The 20116-nt window shown below is 40.5% G+C and overlaps 1 protein-coding gene across 3 annotated transcripts in view; it reads right to left on the bottom strand.

The window, feature by feature from the left end:
* The window catches only part of prorp (protein only RNase P catalytic subunit), a 64193-nt gene extending 44116 nt beyond the window's left edge, over positions 1 to 20077 (bottom strand). The window contains exons 1-3 of one of the 3 annotated variants that reach the window (XM_080202813.1): positions 20013 to 20077; positions 17599 to 17646; positions 11309 to 11441 (exon numbers count right to left, since the gene is read on the bottom strand). In XM_080202813.1, the coding sequence (XP_080058939.1) occupies positions 11309 to 11441; positions 17599 to 17646; positions 20013 to 20068 (237 nt within the window). In that variant the 5' untranslated portion in view covers positions 20069 to 20077. Of the gene's footprint in view, positions 1 to 11308; positions 11442 to 17598; positions 17647 to 18896 lie in introns of all 3 variants that reach the window. The other 2 variants (XM_080202811.1, XM_080202814.1) reach the window with 2 other exon arrangements.
* Between the last annotated feature and the right edge of the window lie 39 nt (positions 20078 to 20116).

Here is a 20116-nt window from a genome sequence, read left to right as displayed (position 1 = left end):
AACATTGCAGTAAGAAATAATAAGGCATAAGGTGGGGTCAGAATAAAAGGGAATGAAATAAGGTCAAAAATAGGTTTACAGTGCATGCACACACTGCAGTAAATAATGTTGGTAAACCACAGACGCGGATAGACACTAAACATTAGAAAACGGGAGTAATGGTGATAAGATATCTGGTTCAAAAAAGGACAGAGCTGGGTCCTTTAAATACTCCTAGATACAAGGACATGAATTTTCATTTTTGATGGAGGAACACGAATGGTGACATTTCCAGATGTTGCAATCTCACCTCCTTCCTGACAGTGCCTGCCAAGCTATTTTCGTTGTGGGATGATGGATGCTGAAGCAGGCAGGTTAGAAAGCCCCTCTCGGTACTGTGCGACATCAGCCCTACCTGTTCTTGAGTATTAAGCACCCTGACATTCATTCCCCCGACTTCTCCCTCACACCCTTCATTGCCCAATATCCTAGCTAGAACTCTGGCTAGAAGTCATGGCCTTACAATAAAATTGGGATGTCTTTGAAATGCTCATGAAACTGTCAAAATAAACAAACACTCATTCAAACCCCTCTTGAAAAAAATTAATCCTATTAAGTGATCAGAAAACTGTTTTCACTTCTAAATACTGCTCATTTTTGATTTGAATATTAAACTAATCTATTTCTACTTTTGCTACTTGCTCTGGTTGTTTTTAATTCTATTACCAATGGGGAAAATATAATTTTGCCAAAGAAAATTACAGAATATGCTCAAACCTGCAATACTACTTATATACTTAGCCTGTTGTGCTAGACTTCACAGTAATTTTAACACACTCCACAAAAAAGTAAACCTGTCCTTCCAATTTTATTATAAATAATTTGGCAAGCTTGAGAATAAATGGAGAAAAGCAGTCAGCAAAGTCCTAAGCTGCTAACAGAGAGCTATAGTTTACTACTTTCCCTACAAAGACATTGAGTGTTTTACTAGCAAATATACAACTGCTAATTGAAAAATTAAGACTCTGATTGACAGGATCATTAAATGAACATGGAATCTTCGGAATGGAATCCTTTGCTCAGTGGCCTGCAGCAATTTATTATTTTAAACTCAAAAAGAGCAAATGGCTATTTATTGAATGCCAGGCCATTGTTTATATTTTTCATGTATTTCATTATGGTGTTGGTATCCATCACATTCAATTAGTTGTGATTAGATTTTATTTTTCATCTTTGTTTTCTGATTTTAAACAAAAGTAGAATAGGATTCTACGGCACTAAGCTGTTACCTACAGTGGCAACATTTTATTAATGATTCAAATGTTGCACAAATTGAAAACATATGCTCCAATCCATCCCTAGTATTGACTACCAGCTTTTGGAAACCCCAGATTTAAAGAGTTCACATAAATGATTAATATGCCAAGGGCAATGAAGGACTTGATCTTTTCATTCGAGCTACTTAGTAATTAGGTCAGATGAATCAGCACAACCCTTACATACAAACCGAAAGAGACCAGGGTCGGGACTTTCTGGCCACACTCGCCCTGAATCCAGAAAATCCCACCCAAGGTCAAGGGATCTTTGCATGGTCCATACCCCCACCTGCTAAAATTCCTGTGGGTGGGGGGGGGGGGAATTCCCCGCCCCCAAAATCTACTGTGTCTTCATTAGTACCCAGCTTCACAAAAAGTACAAACATGACAAAAAGAACTTGAATCACGATGCAGTGAAATAATTAAACACAACATAGATAAAACACAGATAGGTGTTACAAAACAGGTACTTCTGGAATTTTTTTAGTTGTCAAAAACATTACTCTTTCAGAAAGTCTTGTGTTAAAGAACAAACAATTGTTTATATGGCTTTATGTCTGATAACGCTGCATTGCTAATAAAACAATTATATATACAATCTTACTAAAATAGCAGTTTGAGGAAAAGAATGAAAGGATTGAGAAAAAGAATAAAAGAACAAGAAAAACTATAAAAAATAAAACTGTTCAGTAAGAGTGAATGACTTCTTCCTTTGTCCCAAAAAAACAAAACTGCCAATCTTGGCAAGTATACCAATAGACCAAGAGCTTTTTTTCGCAAGATAGCAAAAACAACTCAAACAAAACATATTGGCCTGAAATTTATCTGCGCAGTACCTATGTCTCAGGTGCTGTCTAGAGTGCCAATACAACAGACACAAAATGTGTGCATTTCCAGTGCAAGTATGCCTATTGTTATTTTGGGTAAAAACAACCAACAGGTGCTATTTATCTGTGCAAATTAGGAGCCCAGTATCTGCCTAAAGTTCCCTCTCCAAGGCTCGTTTGCCTTGAGACAGTCTATTCCATCGTAGGCTGCACTTCGGGAAACTGGCCTTAAGGATCAACTTCAACACAGAAAGTAACTTACCTGAATGCAAATACTCCTATGTTTCCCAAATACACATTTAGACCCACCTGTTGATCACCATGACTCCCAAATCCCAGGTTCCTCTCTTGATTCCCCAATTTGCTTTTCTGACCCCTGATAGCCCGTCACTTCTCCCAAATCTTAACTATTTTCCAACTCCTTGGCTGCTCCTGAAACCTGACTGCCTTCCCTAACCACCAATCTTTTCATCTGATCACCTCTTCTGCTTTTCTGACTATCTCCTCCTATGCCTCCCAACTTTCTTCTCCCAATTTCCAATCAGCCTCTCTGGCCCCCTCTTTCACCTCCAATTGGTTTCTTGTAAATCTTCTCCTCTCTATCCCATCTTCCAAATCTCCTCTTTTTGATCCCAGACTGCCCTCCTTCAGCCTCTCTTGAATCCCAATCAGCGTCCCATCCTGTCTCTCCAAACCTGTAGTTCCCAATCAGCTTCATATCCTAGCCTTCTCTCCTGACCCGACAGCATTTACCCAGCACCAACTGTGGCAAAGCTGGGAATCCGCTTCACCAGTAATATCTGGAATTAAGCCAGTAATACTGAAATGAGATCAGACACCCGATATTTGAAGAATCTCAGATGTCACCATTCAGATAATAAAAGGCACAATCTACACGCTCTGTGCACCTAAAAATGATGTGGAGATGCCAGCGTTGGACTGGGGTAAACACGGTAAGAAGTCTCACAACACCAGGTTAAAATCCAACAGGTTAATATGGTAGCAAAAGCCACTAGCTTTTGGAGCACTACTCCTTCGTTAGATACGTGGGAGTTCTGTTCACAAACAGGGCACATAAAGCCACAAACTCAATTTACAAAATGGTTGGAATGCAAATCTTTACAGGTAATCAAGTCTTAAAGGTACACACAATGTGAGTGGAGAGAGGGTTAAGCACAGGTTAAAGAGATGTGTATTGTCCCCAGCCAGGACAGTTCTTAAGATTTTGTAAGCCCAGGCAAGTCGTGAGGGTTACAAATAGTGTGACCCAAGATCCCAGTTGGGACAGTCTCTGCTCAGCATCTCTGCATTGTCATATGTCATGAAGGCCGCCTTGGAGAACACTTACCTGAAGATCAGAAGCTGAGTGCCCATGACCGCTGAAGTGCTCCCCAACAGGAAGAGAACAATCTTGCTTGGTGATTGTCAAGCAGTGTTCATTCATTCGTTGCCGTAATGTCTACATGGTCTCCCCAGTGTACCATGCCTCCGAACATCCTTTCCTGCAGTGTATCAGGTAGACAACATTGGCTGAGTTGCAAGAGTATGTACCGTGTACCAGGTGGATGGTGTTCTGAAGTGAGATGATGGCATCCGTGTCGATGATCCAGCATGTCTTGCAGGTTGCTGTGGCAGGATTGTGTGTGTCGTGGCCACCTAAAAATGGCCACGCTCAATCTCTAGGCCATTAATAATATATATTCTCTACATTGATCAGTTCACATTCCCATTCCACTACATCAACAGATGTTATATATAGCAACAGTAGAGAGGAAGTTCTAGGATTTTTAACCAGTGGCAATGAAGTAACGGTGATTTGATTCCAGGTCAGGATGGTGTGTGACTTGGAGGGAACTTCAGTTCCCCATGACCTTCTAGGCAGTTGGTTAGAAACATTGAAAATAGGAGTAGTAAGCTATTCGACCCTTCGAGCCCACTCCACCATTCATTATGACCATGGTTGAACATCAGACTCAGTAACCTGTTCCCGCTTCCCCCACCCCCATATCCTTTTGTCCCTTTAACCCCAATAGCAATTACTAACTGTTTCTTGAAAATATACAATTTTTTGGCCTTAATTGGTTTTTGTGGTAGAGAATTCTACAGGCTCACCGCTCTCAAGGTGAAGAAATTTCTCATCTGAGTACTAAATGGTTTACCTGTATCCTTAGACTATGACTCCTGGTTCAGGCTTCCCCAGCTATTGGGAACATTCTTCCTGCATCCCAACTTACTCAATCTCTCCTCATTTATCAGTCCCGCTATCCCAGAATCAGTCTGATAAACCTTACAGCAAGAACATATTTCCTCAGATAAGGAGACCAAAACTGCACACAATATTCCAGGTCTGGTCTCACCCAGACCCTCTATCACTGCAGCAAGACATCCCTGCTCCCTATCCTCTCGCAATGAAGGCCAACATACCATTTGTCTTCTTCAGCACCTGCTGCATCTGGATCCTGCTTTTAACAACTGATGTAATGAGGACACCCAGGTCTCGTTGCATAACCCCTCTCTCAATCCATTACTATTCAGATAATAATCTGCCTTCCTGTTTTGCTACCAAAGTGTATAACCTCACATTTATTCACTTTGTACTGCATCTGCCATGCATCTGCCCACTCTTAACTTGTTTTGGAGGGTGCAATAAAGGAGCTTTGATGAATTGTTGCAGTGCACCTTGGAGATGATACACACAGTTACCATTATGCACTGATGACGGAGAGGGTGTGTGTTTAAGGTGGTGGATGTGTATTTACGAAGTGGGCTACTTTATCTTGATAGTGTTGAGCTTCTTGAGTGTTGTTGGAGCTGCACTCATCCAGGCAAGTGGAAAGTCTTCCATAACACTCCTAACTTGTGCCTTGTGGATGTGGACAGGCTTTGGGGAGTCAGGTGGTTTAATTATTTGCTGTTGCTGTATTCACAGTATGTATATGGCTTGTTCAGTTAAGTTTCTGGTCACCAATCATCTCCAGGATGAGGATGGTGGGGAAATTTAGCAATGGTAATGCAGAGGCCAATGACCAGCAATTGTATGACATGAAAGTTATTTCCAGTTATCAGTCCAGTCCTGAATGTTGTCCAGGTCTTTATGTGGCCATAGACTGCATCAGTATTGGAGAAGTTGCAAATGGTACTGAAGACTGCAATCATCAGTGAACATCCCCACTTCCAATCTTATGATCAAGTGAAGGTCATTGATGAGGAACACGACACCGAGAGCAACATCCTGGGCTGAGATGATTGGCCTCGAGCAACCATGACCATTTTCCTCTGTGATGGGTACAAATCCAACTAGTGGAGAGCTTTTCTCTTGATCACTGTTGACCTCCATTTTGTTGGAGCTTCATGGTGCCACACCCAGTCAAAGACTGCCTTATTTGAGGAAAGATGTAGTGGCATTGGAGGCAGTTCAGAGGAGGTTCACTAGATTGATTCCAGAGATGAGGGGTTTGACATATGAAGCGAGATTAAATAATTTAGGCCTATACTTTCTGGAACTTAGAAGACTAAGGGGAGATCAAATTGAGGTATATAAGATGCTAAAAGGTACAGATAATTAGACGTGGAGCAGATGCTTCCATTGGTAGAGCATTCTAGGACGAAAGGTCATAGTCTTAGGATAAGGGGTAGTAAATTTAAAACAGAGTTGAGGAGAAACTACTTCTCCCAAAGGGTTGTGAATCTGTGGAATTTGCTACTCCAAAACACGGTGGATGCTAGGACAGTGAGTAAATTTGAGGAGTTCAACAGATTTTTAAATTGGTAATGGGTTGAAGGGTAATGGGGAGAAGGTAGGAAAATAGGGATGAAGAGCATATCAGTCATGATTGAATGGCAGAGCAGACTCGATGGGCCAAATTGCCTAATTCTGTTCCTATATCTTATGAACTTATGACCTATGTCAAGTGCAGTCACTATGACTTTACCTCTGGAATTCAGCTCTTCTGTCCATGGTTGGACCCCAAGTCGTAATGAGATTTGCAGCTGGCTGGCCATGGTGGAACCCAAACTGAGCATCAAGCTCTGTTGCTGAGCAAGTGTTGCTGAAATCGCTGTTGATAACATCTTCCAAATGACTGAGAGTAAATTGTTGGGCAATAATTGGCTAGATGGAATTTGTCCTGTTAGACACAGTAAGAAATCTCATAACACCAGGTTAAATACCAGGTTTATCTGTCGGACTTAAATAAACCTGTTGGACTTTTACCTGGTATTGTCAGACTTCTTATTGTGTTTACCCCAGTCCTATGCAGGCACCTCCACATTTGTGGATAGAACAATTTCCCACACTGTCAGTACCACACATATTGGAACAGCTTGGCTCAGGGTGCAGCTAATTCTGGAGCACAAGCCTTCCAGAAGAAAGTTGGGGTTGCTGTTGGGGCCTTTTAACCTTGTTGCATCCAGTGCATTCAGCTGTTTCTTGCTTTTATGAATTGACTTGATTGAAGATTGGCATTTGTGATGCTGAGAACCTCAGCAGGGGGCCATGATGAATTATCTGGTTAGCATTTCTGGACGAAAATGGTTGCAGGTGCTTCAGTGATGTCTTCTGCATTGATGTGCTGTTCCAAGCCATCACTGAGGATGGAATGTCTCTGGAGTCTCCTCTCTGGTTAGTTGTTTAATTGCCCATTCACTCAACATATCTATATCCATTGGCAAACTCTATTTCTTCTTCACAACATGCTGTCCTACCTATTCTTTGTATTGTTGGCATATTTAGCTACCATGCCTTTGCTCTCCTCATCTAAAGCCTAGATGTAAATTATAAAAAGAGGACCTAACACAGACCTCTGTGGGACTCCACTCATCACATCCTGCCAATCAGACAAAGACCTAATTAGCCATTCTCTGTTTTCTGCCAGCCAGCAAATTTTCTATCCATGCTAATATGTTACCCCCTGCACCATGAGCTTTTATTTTCCACAATAACCTTTGGCATCTTATCAAATATCTTCTGGAAATCCTAATACAGTATGTATTCCCTTTATCCACAGTGTGTTAATCCTTCAAATAACTCAAACTAAATTTGGTTAAACAAATCTTCCCTTTCACCAAACCATGCTGACTCTTTCCAATTGCGTTGAGTTTTTCTAAGTACCCAGTTATATCCTCCTTAACAATTAATTTTGACATCCTCCTCCACGATAGACATCAAGATAACAGGGCTATGGTGTCCTGTTTTATGCTCTCCGTTTTTGAACAGAGGTTACATTTGCTACTTTGCAGTCTGATGGAATATTTCTGCTTCAAACAACATTTCAGGCAGTGTATTCCATATTGTAACAGTTCTTTGCGTAAAGTAGTGAATTATAGATCATAACAACTTACTGCAAAAGATTCATCTTAAGAATAAAATGCAAACTGGACGCTGATGTAAATCAAACTAGTTTGCCTGTGCTGGAGACAAGCCTGAGTAACAAATCTGAAGCATATTTCAAGCTCCTGTGACAAAAGCGCCATCTTCAGGCTACAGTCTGGTAGATAAGGAAGCTGAAACAAAAGTAAAATTGCTGAAAATACTCAAGCAGATCAAGCACATCTGTGAGGAGAAACAAAGTTGCAATTTCAGACCAAGATGACCTTCCATCAGGAAACTAAGCCTTAGTTAAAGTATTTAAATTAGACTCAGAATCCTTTTCTGGAGAACACCTCACTGACACATCCCTGCAGTAGTCAGAGGGACAGCCCAGGTCTCTAGCACTCGGAGAGCTGTTGGGAACCAGCCACCTGTTCATTCCCAGTCAGTGGTGAGCCTTTGGAAGTGACTACCAGCTCAATAGAGGAGATGCAAAGACAGATTCCTGAGTTACTCAGCAGACTAGATCAAATGATAAGAGTGCACCAGCATTCTGTCTTATGTCATGGCTCCGACATGTGAGCACCGCAAAGTCACCATAGCTTGGCATCCACCATGGAGATCTTGGTCCAGCAGATCTTGCAGGATCTGTGCTTAATCCTGCACTCCATAGCCACACACCCCAGTGGGAACCATCAGGATGTAGGTGACATGGGGATGAGGCATCGTGACCTCTCTACAGGAATCAGGCCAAAGCCCTCAGGCACCCACTGGCAGGATGAGCATCAGCTGGACACCCCAGAGGCTTCCGCTCCGGAAATTCCAAAGATGTGCAGCTGCTCAGTCCCCTCTGCCTGCACCTGCAACCCTCCAGTGCAGGCTATCGAGAGTGCTTCTGTCCCTGAGCAAAAGACCCTCATTAGGCTGGGGTCTGCCACCAGAGAGTATCTGCCAACGTCATCACAGGCATCAGGATGTAGCAGTCAGCCTCCAACTCTGCTGCGGATTACGGTGCTGCACCAAGGTGTAGGGTAGGGTTAGGAAAGTTAAAATATTTTGATGTCACTTACTGTTCACAGGTGTGTTATCACTGTAAATAAATTGTACTTTTGTGAAGTCATTTGATGGAAATGTTAATGTTCCGGTGAACTTGTATGTTTGGAATTATCTCATCTTGCAGTTTACCCATCCTCCCATTTAGATTAGTATTCATGTGATGTCAGTCGGTGGACCTAGTCACCAGATTCTTGTGTATTATCAGGGAAGTATAATTAAACCTTTATCAAAAATATATGATAGAAACATTTTGAACTCTTTTTCCTCACAGGATATCAATTAATGACGGTAACGTATCAGCACTGATACTCCAGTGGCATTTGGTCACCTCAGTGGTAGTGTTTGAACCCAAGACGTGCACTTTTGGATGAAATCCCTAAGCAGATCCTCATTTCAACTGTAGCAGTTCAAGCATCATTAGATGACAGCAAAAATGCCAAGGCTCCCCAAGTATCCCTGTTGTCCCTCAGTGGACTCAGTAAGTTCACAGAATGAGCACATTAGCAGAGCAATAATGACCAAAAGTGAGATCATGCCAAATGATTCCTGAGGCCAGAACACTTAAGTGTGAATGCTCCCCTCATTTAAATCAGCTTAGATGCGGATTAAATATGTTTCCATTAGAAGGCCAGTAAGAATATTTTAGCTGTTAATTTATTGTTGATACAAACAAAGACAGCATTTATCTGACACAGAGTTTTGGCAGGAACAATAAAGACTTTGTTAAGAAATGGTTGCTTTGAATCCAATAGATCTTGCATCCTCTGTGATTGGTGACATGCAAATTGTCTCAGGATATAGGGCTGACCAGCAATTTGAGAGGTTTTAACATAAATCAGGGTTGTTGGTGAATCAGAGGATGCAGCTGTGCAGAGAATGTGGTCAAGTGGTATCACCTGTAATGGAACTTTGTTAACGTTAGGATAAAGGTGGAGAATTGAAGTTAATGCAACTAATTGAATGTCTATACCCATTCTATCATCAAGACTGCCTACTTCCATCACCTATTTTTAACTGTAACCCAGTCCAGTTGCTGCTGAAACCCTCAGCTGTGTCTGTGCTAACAAAAGATTTGACTATTCCAATGTTTTTCTAGTCAGCTTCCCATCTTCCACCCACACTTCTGTTGCCCATATCTTAACCCTATTTGCCCCATCACCTGTGCTTTTTAAAATTAATTTGTGGGACATGGGCATTGCTGGCTGGTCAGCATTTCTTACCCATCCCTAGTTGCCCTTGTTCAGCGGGAGTGAGAGTCAACCACACATGGCTCTGGAGTCACATGTAAACCAAACCAGGTAAGGATTTCCTCCCCTAAAAGACATCAGTGAACCAGATGGGTTTTTCTGACAATCAACAATGGTTTCATCGGTAGATTTTTAATTCCAAATATTTTTTATTAAATTCAAATTCCACCATCTGCCATGGCAGAATTTGAACCCGGGTCCCCAGAATATTAACTAAGTTTCTGGATTAATAGTCCAGCGATTATACCACTAAGTCATTGTCTCCCTTTCTAATTTATATTGTTACCTGAATGGGGCAATGTTGATTTTATCATTCTCATCCTTATTTTCTATTCCGCCACATGGTCCTGTCTCTCCTATTTCTGCAACCTCCTCCAGGCCCTTAAACTTGGCACTACTCTACCAATTCTAGCCTCTTGTGCATTGCCATTTTTTAATTGCTCAATTATTGGTGCCTTCAGCCATCTAGGCCCCAAGCTCTGAGATTCTCTCCTTAAATTTCACTGCCTCTTGCTTCTTCCTTGAAGATGCATCTTAAAGCCTACACTTTTGATCAAGTATTTAGTCATTCGTTCTAATACCATATGTGATTTGTTGTCAAATTTTGTTCAAAGATCCTCCTTTTAAGCATCTTGAGGTTTCACTACACTAAAGACTCTATAATGCAAACTGTAGTTGGTAGTGAAGGATATGCAAAGAGGAAAAATTATAATTTGCTGGTGTACAAAACATAAAATCAGTTTGCTTTTACAATTTTTTCTAAAAGTAGTAATTCCATTCAATCTATTGGGAGTAAGCACTATTCAGTCAGATAAATCATGATCAACAACCAAAGTTATCTCAATAACAGTTAAATGCTGTAAACCTTTTTCATTTCACTACCATTAACCATCATTCCTGAAAACGTTTAAAATGGAACAGGTCTTTCTGCAATTTTAATGTACTCTTGTAATTTCTACATGAAAACATAGATGCAACAACAGCTGTATAAATTAGACATCTTGCATACTCATACAGACAAAACAGAATAGGTGGCATCAGTCCATTAAGAGCTACATGCTGTGAACATCAAGTTAAAGCATTGTAAAACCTTTCTGTGAAACTCTGATATTTGTGATACAAGGTGGGAGATGGTGAAAGCTCTGGTAAACACTAGATCACCAGTAATTTACGCTGGAACCCACTGTGCTCCTTTTGGTGGTTGTCAATTAAACAAGGGCTGAAATTATTTGCAGCTCTGCTGAAGTACAAAACCAATTATGATTTTAATGCACAGTCAAGTGATTCTAAAGTACTCCTTAAGTACTACACTTCTCTCCAACAGATTTTTGTCCAGCTCTGACAAAGGGCCATCCAGACTCAAAATGTTAGCTCTATTCTCTCTCCACAGGTGCTGTCAGACCTGCTGAGATTTTCCAGCATTTTCTGGTTTAGATTCTAAAACGTTATTGATTCATATCCATATTTCTGCAATGGTTTCAATTAAAAACTGCTGAATAGACAGATGCTGCAAACGTTTATAATTTTTTTAATACTATCCGCAAACAATACTTTTAAACTAATTTCACTGCTTACCTGAGGAGTTGTCTTTTTAAAAATGTCTGTTCCTTGAATGATATCATTCATCACACACTCTCGTAATAAGCTGTATTCTTCCTCACTCAGCTGAATGGATTCTAGCACTGTGTTGCATTCTTGGCATTCTCCACTGGAACATGTGTTCAAATAAATCAGTTTCACACACACATGCCAAGAAATGACTTACAAAATGATAACAAAATTTAGTCAGGAAAAGCCATCATTTATAATAAGATTATCACTCAGATCCTAGCATTTTCACTGCCTATTGTACATTTTGTGGAAAATGCAATATACAGGACAACAATTGGTGGTGTGTGGAGAAATTGTAGACATTCACAGAACTTAATGACTTGCTAATTGTTTGTCCTATTAACAGTTACAGACAAATATCACAAGAAGAAAGCAACACAAATTTTTTTGTAGCTTTCAGCAAAGAGCTGCCATCCCAATGGATACAAAAATAATACTTGCAAAATACGAGGAACAGTGCACAAAGATGGAAAATTTATGCCTCGTAACTTTTATTTGGCATTGACCTCTGCCAAAAGGTGAGATGATGTGCCTGATTTCAGATCCCTGTCAATATGCTCCCCAGTGTTGGTTTACAAAGAGTCACAAAGCACCACAGTGACACCACATTGCTGTCTCTTAATAGGATTTTGATTACAAACTGCGTACGTTGGGGAATGCTGTAGAATCAAATGCCATACTAATGCTTTACGTTATTGCTCAACACATCAGTACGCAGTTGGCTGTAATGGGCAGATTGTTTCAACAAGAGACTGAAATTAACAGAAACGTATAAGTAGAAGTCTTTTAAAAATTATTTTATCCTTCAGATGGGTTGTCAAACCAAGACACTGTCTCTTTATTCAGGTGGATTTAAAATCTCTCACAGATTCAAAGAAAAGCAGGATTGATTTCCTGGTGTCCTGGCCAACCTACATTCCTCAGCCTGGTCATTTATTGAATTAATATTTGTGATAGTGTGTGTTTTGGCAAGCAGAACAGTGACAATGTCAAATATAATTCACTTGCTGTAAAGCACTTTTCGGACATCCCAAGTATGTGAAAGTTGTTGTCTAAGTGTACGTGCTTTCTTCATTTCAATTTATTTATATTTATTTACTTCAAATATTATAATAGATTCTAGATCTGGACTGTATTTTCTGGCTGTAGACGCCGGCAGGATTCTCTGGCCCCGCTGCAGCGAATGGAGATTTGGCTGAGTGCCAAATTCTCCGTCCTCAGTTACAACCATGGCAGGGCATGAACAGCCAGAAAATTCCAGCCCTTATTTGTTCTTGTATTTTACCCCTTCCCTTTTCTTATTATATGACTGTTACTTTGGTTTTAAAATTTTAAATGCTGGAGAACTTGTTGATTCTTCCTACAAAGCCTTCACAAGTGGAGGTCGGAATTGCTCTAGTCAGACGCATTTAATCTTTGAAGACCATTCGGAAAGATGGCGCCACTGCTATCTATGTAAGTGGCACTACTCTTCAGATTTGCAGGTGTACATTCAAAAGCAATTTGAGTTTAAAACTGGACTTTTGGTGCAATTCTTTTGTAACCTTAGCCACTCAGAATGAAGAATTCATATTCATAGATGGCAACAGAAGCCGAAGAAACTGAAGGAAATTAGCTACAGAATCAGTGACCCATTAAAACCATTAACTCTTCCTTTTTCCAATGCAAAAAAACTGAGAATGAAGGATTTTAAAGATATTTCATTGTTTTGCATACACGAGAAGTGAACGCCAGTAAATACTGAATTCATAATATACATACTTGAATTACAATTAATGTAATAAAATAACACAAAATACAAGATTTTGATGACTATTAAGAAATATAAGCAAGGGAAGCTGTCTAGTTCCTGAAGCCTGCTCCACTCTCCAATAAGATCAATAAGTTGTTCTTCAACTTTAACTCCTTTCCTGCCCTATTGCCACATCCTTTGGTTTCCTCCAAATTCCATTGATGTCAGTTTTGAATATACTCAACGACTGCATCCACAGCTCTCCAGGGTACAGAATTCCAAAGATTCACAACCCCTTCAATGAAGGCATTTCTCCTAATTTCAGTCCTAAATGGCTTACACCTTATCCTGAGATGGTGGTATAGTGCTTATGTTATTATACTCACTATTTAGACGCTTGCACTAATGATCTGGAGACTTGAATTTAAATATAACTGCGGCAGTTGGGTATTTTAAATTTTTTAAAAATCAGGAATAAAAATCCATGATCAACAATGGTGACCATTAAACTGCTTGATTGTTGTAAATACTCATCTAGTTCATTAATGTCCTTTAGGGAAGTAGGCCTGTTCTGGATCTAACATACATGCGACCCTCAACTCATAACAATGCAGTTAACTCTTAATTTTCCTCTGAAATAGCCTAGTAAGCCACCCAGTTGTGTCAAATAATCCAAATAGTTTTAAGAAAACTGTATCAGGAGGATTGACCACTGCACTGTCCCATACAAGGTCCTGTTTTCACATTGAGGATAACTTCTATCATGTTGTGTGGTACGACCACTGCGCTAAATGGGTTAGGTTTCGAACAGAACTACATTTCAAAACTGTGCACCGACGAGGCGCTGTTGGTCATCAGTAGCAGGAGAACTACATACAACCACAATCTATAACCTCACGGTCCAGCATATCCCCCACTCTACCATTACCATCAAGCTCGGGTATTAACCTGGATTCAACAAAGAGTGCAGGAGGACATGCCAGCAGCAACACCAGGCATACCTAAAAATGAGGTGTCAACCTAGTGAAGCTCTGAAACAGGACTGTTGCATCCTAAACATCAGAAGCAGCATGTCATTGACTGATCTAAGCATCCCACAACCAACAGATTAGAACTGAGCTTTGCAGGTCTGCACATCCAGTCATGAATGGTGGTGCACAGTTAAACAATTTATTGAATGGGGAAGTCCCACAAATATCCCCAACTTCAATGATGGGGAAGCCAAGCACATCAGTAAAAAAAGATAAGGCTAACCATTGCCACTGGGCCTAAATCCTGAATTCCCTCCCTAACAGCACTGTGGGTGTGCCTATCCTTCAGGACTGCAATGGTTCAACAAGGCAGCTCGCCATCACTTTTGCAAGGGTAAAAGGGTAACTAGGGATAAGAAATAAATGTTGGTCCTATCGGCAACACTCATCTTGTAAATGAACTTCTAAAAAGAACTATTGTCATCTTCAGCTAGAAATGCCAAGTGGATGATCCAACTCGGTCTTCTCCTGAGATCCCCAGCATCATGGATGCCAATCTTCAGTTAATTAATTTCATGCAATATAAGAAACGAAATAAAATCAATACCTGAAGGCACTGGATACATCAAAGGCCATGGGCCCTGATAATATTTTGACAACAGTACTGAGGCCATGCTCCAGAGTTAGCTGTACTCTGGTGCAGTTGTTCCAGTATAGCTACAGTACTGGTATCTGTGTGGCAATGTGGAAATAACCTGTGCACATAAAGCAGCACAAATCCAACACCAAAGACCTGCAAAGTGATGGATGATTATCATCAACAGTGCTATCAAGCAACAATAACATGGACCCTTTGTCACCCAGTTTAGTTTCCAACAGGACCTCAGCTGCTGATCTTCTAACAACCTTGGTCCAAACGTGAACTAAAAAGCTGAACTCTAGAGGTGATGTATGAGTGACTGGCCTCGACATCAAGGCAATATTTGACCGAGCGTAGCTTTAAGAAGCCCGTGCAAAATTGAAATCAATAGGAATCGGCGGAAAACTCTCCCCTGGTTGGAGTCGTACCTAGCAAAAGGAAGATGGTTGTGGTTGTTGGATGTCAATCATCTCAGTCCTGGGAAATTGTTGCAGGAATTTGTCAGGATAGTGTCCTTGGCCCAACCATCTTCAGCTGTTTCATCAATGACCTTCTCTCCATCATAAGGTCAGAAGTGGGGACCTTCACTGATGATTGCGCAATGTTCCACACCATTCGAGATTCCTCAGACACGAAACAGTCTGTGTCCACATGCAGCAAGACTTGGACGATGTTCAGGCTTGGGCTAGTAACATTTGTGCCACACAAGTGTCAGGCAAGAAGCAACTCCAACATGAGAGAATCTAACCATCTCCACTTGACATTCAACGGCACTACCATCACTGAAATCACCGTTATTAACATCCTGGGAGTTACCATTGACCACAATTGGAACACAATTGGGCCAACCATGTAAAATAGTGGCTATAAGAGCAGGATGGAGACTGGGAATTCTGTGGAGTGTAACTCATCCTCTGTTTCCCCAAAGCCTGTCCACCATCTATGTACAAGGCACAAGTCAGGAGAATGATTGAATACTCTCCACTTGCCTGAATGAGTGCAGTTTCAACAACACTCAAGAAGTTCCACATTATCCAGGACAAAACAGTATGTTTGCTGACACCTACTCCGTCACTGACAGACAATGGCAGCAACGTGTACTAACTACAAGAAGCACTGCAGCAATTCACCGTGTCTCTTTTTACAGCATCTTCCTAAACCAGGACCTCTACCACTAAAAGAACAATGGCAGCAGATGCATACGAACACCATTACCTGCAAGCTCCCCTACACACTATCCTGGCTTGGAACCAAATCGTTGTTCCTTCACTGCCATTTCATCAAATTCCTAGAATTTCCTCCCTAACAGCACTGTATATGTTCCTACAACACTTAAGCTGCATGGTTCAAGAAGGCAGCACGCCGACACTTTCCCAAGGAAAATGAGAGAAATGCTGGCTAGGTCAGCAATATTCACAATCTATGAATGAATATTAAAAAAAAAGGAAAGACTAGCCGACATCAACCTGCGCAGTGGACATGACAAAGGCACATCTGACCCAGTTGACCCCGCAAAGTTCTCCTCACTAACACCTTTGGACTTGTGCCAAAATTGGGAATGCTGTTCCGAAGATTAGTTAAGCAGCTAACTGATGTAATCATATTAATGGACTCATCTTGCAGTCAAAGCCCAAGATATAGGCCAGTATTTTAACATTCCGCCTACCTCGGGAATCAGAGCAGGTGAGGGGTGGACAATGGGAAAGGCCATTGATCTCAGGTGGGATTTTATGGTTTTGGGACGAGTGAGGCTGTAAAATCCCACCCATTGCCTCCATTCCTAGATATGTCCAGTGCCAACTGCATGGCAAACGCACCAGAGGTGGCAACACAGTGATGTACAGTCTTAAGGATGTGGTTTTTGGAGTCACCAACATTGAATCCAGACCATGAAGTCAAATATGGGCAAGAGAAACTCCTACCGATTACAACCTGGTACCCTTGTTCTGCTGATTAGGAAGAAGCACTGAGACTTGCAAGTGCATTGAATTTTCTCTGAGAGTTAGACATCAATGTGTATCATTAGGAATGATTCGCTACCACCACTACTGGTTGAGTTATCTTGATCCTAAAAAGCAGTGCTGTTAGGTTTGGTTTCCATCAAGTGAAGAGAGGACCAACATTGAGAAAGCTACGTGACCTCATCCTCACTGATCTGCTTCCCACAGATGCATTTGTCCATGATACTAATGGTGGGAGTGACCACTGCAGTGAAATGAAACTCTTCTTTACTATGCTATATGGAATAGATTCAGAACAACTGGCAGCTCTAAACGGGGTTTCCATGAGGCACTGTGGCCATGGGCAGCATTGGAATTGTATTCCATCAAAATCAAATATTCCTCACTAGGGTTAGGCAGGAATGTGGAGTTGAGGTTGCAATCATATTAGCCATGATCTTATTGAATGGCAGAGCAGGCTCAAGGGGCCCAGTAGTCTACTCTGGCTCCTTGTTTGTATGAAAGAACAGAAATACATTTTTAATTCAGCATTGATAATTATATAGAAATTATTTAACTGCAGGCAATTGATCAGCATTAGCCAGAATGCACTTGTCCCTATAAAGCATGAGCAGCTACTCCCAATTCTCCTCATGAGACAATCCCCCCATCCCAAGGACCATTGCAGTGGGAACTACTTTTAGGGCAAGTAACCAACTTATTTTCCATTTTCTAGCTTAGGCACTGGGATTCAATGATTTAGCTCTATTAATTCAGCTGGGCTCAGCTAACTCATAACAGATCAGGAGTAAAAGGCAGGGTGTTACAGAACATAGAAATGCTGGAGCTTTCTTTTAATTATGCTTTCTAAAATATAAAATTGCTAAGAGTATAAATGCTGCTTTAGAGAATTAAATGAAACATCTAAATAAACTAAAGGATAGTTTGAACTCTCAATTACAAAAACATACCTGTGTAATATGGTTGTTAAATGCCCTTCCCATCTGTTGCCTGGAATGCTGAAAACAAAATGTAACAATTAAAATAGCAATATACTAAAATGAAAATCAAACTTAAATTAGTTATTTTTGTAAAACAGCCATCATAAAATTTTGTTCACACTGTTCTAACATTTGCTTAAATGCTAGTAGTTAATCAAAGCAGAAGTGCTAACAATGTAGTTGAAATTGGGTAAACACAATAAGATGTCTCACAATACCAGGTTAAAGTCCAACAAGTTTATTTGGTAGCAAACGCCACTAGCTTTTGGAACTCTGCCCTTTCGTCAGGTGAGATTGGGACCAGAGTATCAAGAATCATGGATGCAAATATTTACAACTTTGTAACTGATCAAATGGAGACACATTGTAAGCATTTTATTTGTGGCAAATCATTTTGTGATGATCAATATGAAAACATTCTAAGTACCAGGTTCTAAGTTCCCAATCTCAATAACATTGAATTGGATTGTTAAGTGGAGACTATTTCATTCCAGATTTGTTGACTAATGTTATTGGAACTATACCAACATGTTGCTTTGATGATTTCTGATTGGCATAACTGGTAAAGTTCCGAACATCCCACAAAAAACTTCTCATAGTTTAGTGGCAGCAAACAAACTAATTAATGTAGTCAATTAATTAGAATAACTAAGTGCCAGCATATAATAATCTGCCCATGACCAAAGTGATTGGTATTGCGGTAAAAAAGACATACTAGAGAAATTTTTTGTCTTGCACTCATCAGGACAGTGAATAAGAATACCAACAGTAAAGAAAACAATTGTTCCCTTTACTTTTCATATTCCGGTGAATCGTCCTGATGAATACAAGACCAAAAGCTTTGCCAGCATATGTGTCTCAAGCGATTGGTCTATTTAAAAGTGGTGGTGAGTTGAAATATGCATCAATAGGTACCTTGCCTTACAAAAAGACAACGGTAATAATTAATGGTCAGGATATTCCACATGGACTGACTACTAAATTTGATCTTTGTTACTGCTTTAAGTAATAAACATCAGGTAAATAATTTTTCACATGAATAGTAATTAATAGATCACAGAAAGGATCTTGTAAATTATCAAACACCGCGTACTGGTTCTCAAGGGTCACCTAGTGCAACCTCACAATCAAATGTGGAAGTAGACCAACATGTTATGTACATAGAAAATTGCATCTAATCTAATCCATTACATTGTACATTAAAATATATTAAAATTGAACAAACTTCAAACCAACTTTTTAAAAGGATATTGTAACTAAATATTTACCTCTCAAACCATGAATGAATGCTGTGCATTAAATGTTCCCCAGGATAAATCTGATTGTCTCTTAAGTAAGAAAGGATATACATCATCTTATTTTCATATTGATCATCACAAAATGACTTGCCACAATCAAAAAATGCTATCAAGGTATCCTCATTCGGTTTCAAATTTTTGTCTTCCATCTCTTTAAACAACTTCCAAGCAGTTTCTACTTCATTATGCCGCAGTGCAGAAATAATGATATCTCCGTAATTCCTTGGTGATGGGTTCATCATTTTTTTGATCGAATCTAAAAACTTCACAGACTCTCTCCAATGATCTGTTTTACTAAAACCACTGATGAAGAGGCTGTAAGCCCCAATGTCCAATAGTTTGAATCTAGTTGTCATAATGACGTATAAATCAAGCACCTCGCTCAGATGTTGCTTTTGGACACACAATGCCAAGTACTTCAGAAGGAGTTCATACTCAACAGTACCAGTTTCCATTGTTACAAAAACTAATAGTGATTTCGCCACATCAACGTCAGCACGAGTAGACAGTAGTTTTTCCATTATGCTTACTTCAAAACGAGTTTTATTGTACCATTCTGCTTTCAATTTCTTCCATTCATCAATACTTAAAGGTCTTATCGGAACTGATGTTTTTGCAACTTTAGCTATTGTTGAAGCATCTGCCAATGTTTCGCCCGTTTGGCTTTTTGTGAACTCTGCTCTTTTCTTGGCTGCCCCGGCTGTAAATAAAGAAAATGAAGAGCTTGTGTCGCTCCCGCGAGCAGTTCTTTCTTGTTTGGGATTTGGTGTTTTCCTCTTGTTTCTATCATTCTGTTTGTACTCAGTTGACATTAAAATTTTGGATGAGGTGCACAACGGTGGGACCACACAGCATGGCGAACGACTGGCTGTACCTTGGTGGGCAAGCTGGGATGCTGGTAAACGGGAAACCAGACTGCGGAGGGGATGAGCCAACATGAAGGGCAAGATGGAAGGGGCTGCTCTTCAGCCTCCAGCTGAACATCAGCTCCGCACCACAGCTTCGCTAAAAGTGAAAGGATGTTTATTCGAAAATATTATCTCCTGGTTATTAACCCATCGGGACTTTATTGCAGTCAACATTCACCTCACCGAGCAAGGCCTTAGTGGTGCTTGGTAGAACGTCACACTGCGCATGCCCATCAACCGCAGCCAAACCCAGCCTCCTCCTAACGTTAACAGGCTGGTCAA

Source organism: Carcharhinus amblyrhynchos, chromosome 14 (genome assembly GCF_965287045.1).
Source record: "Carcharhinus amblyrhynchos chromosome 14, sCarAmb.v2.hapA, whole genome shotgun sequence".
In the NCBI taxonomy this organism is placed as follows: Eukaryota; Metazoa; Chordata; class Chondrichthyes; order Carcharhiniformes; family Carcharhinidae; genus Carcharhinus; species Carcharhinus amblyrhynchos.
Note: the sequence above shows the minus strand (reverse complement) of the source record. Positions and strands in the feature narration are given on the sequence as shown.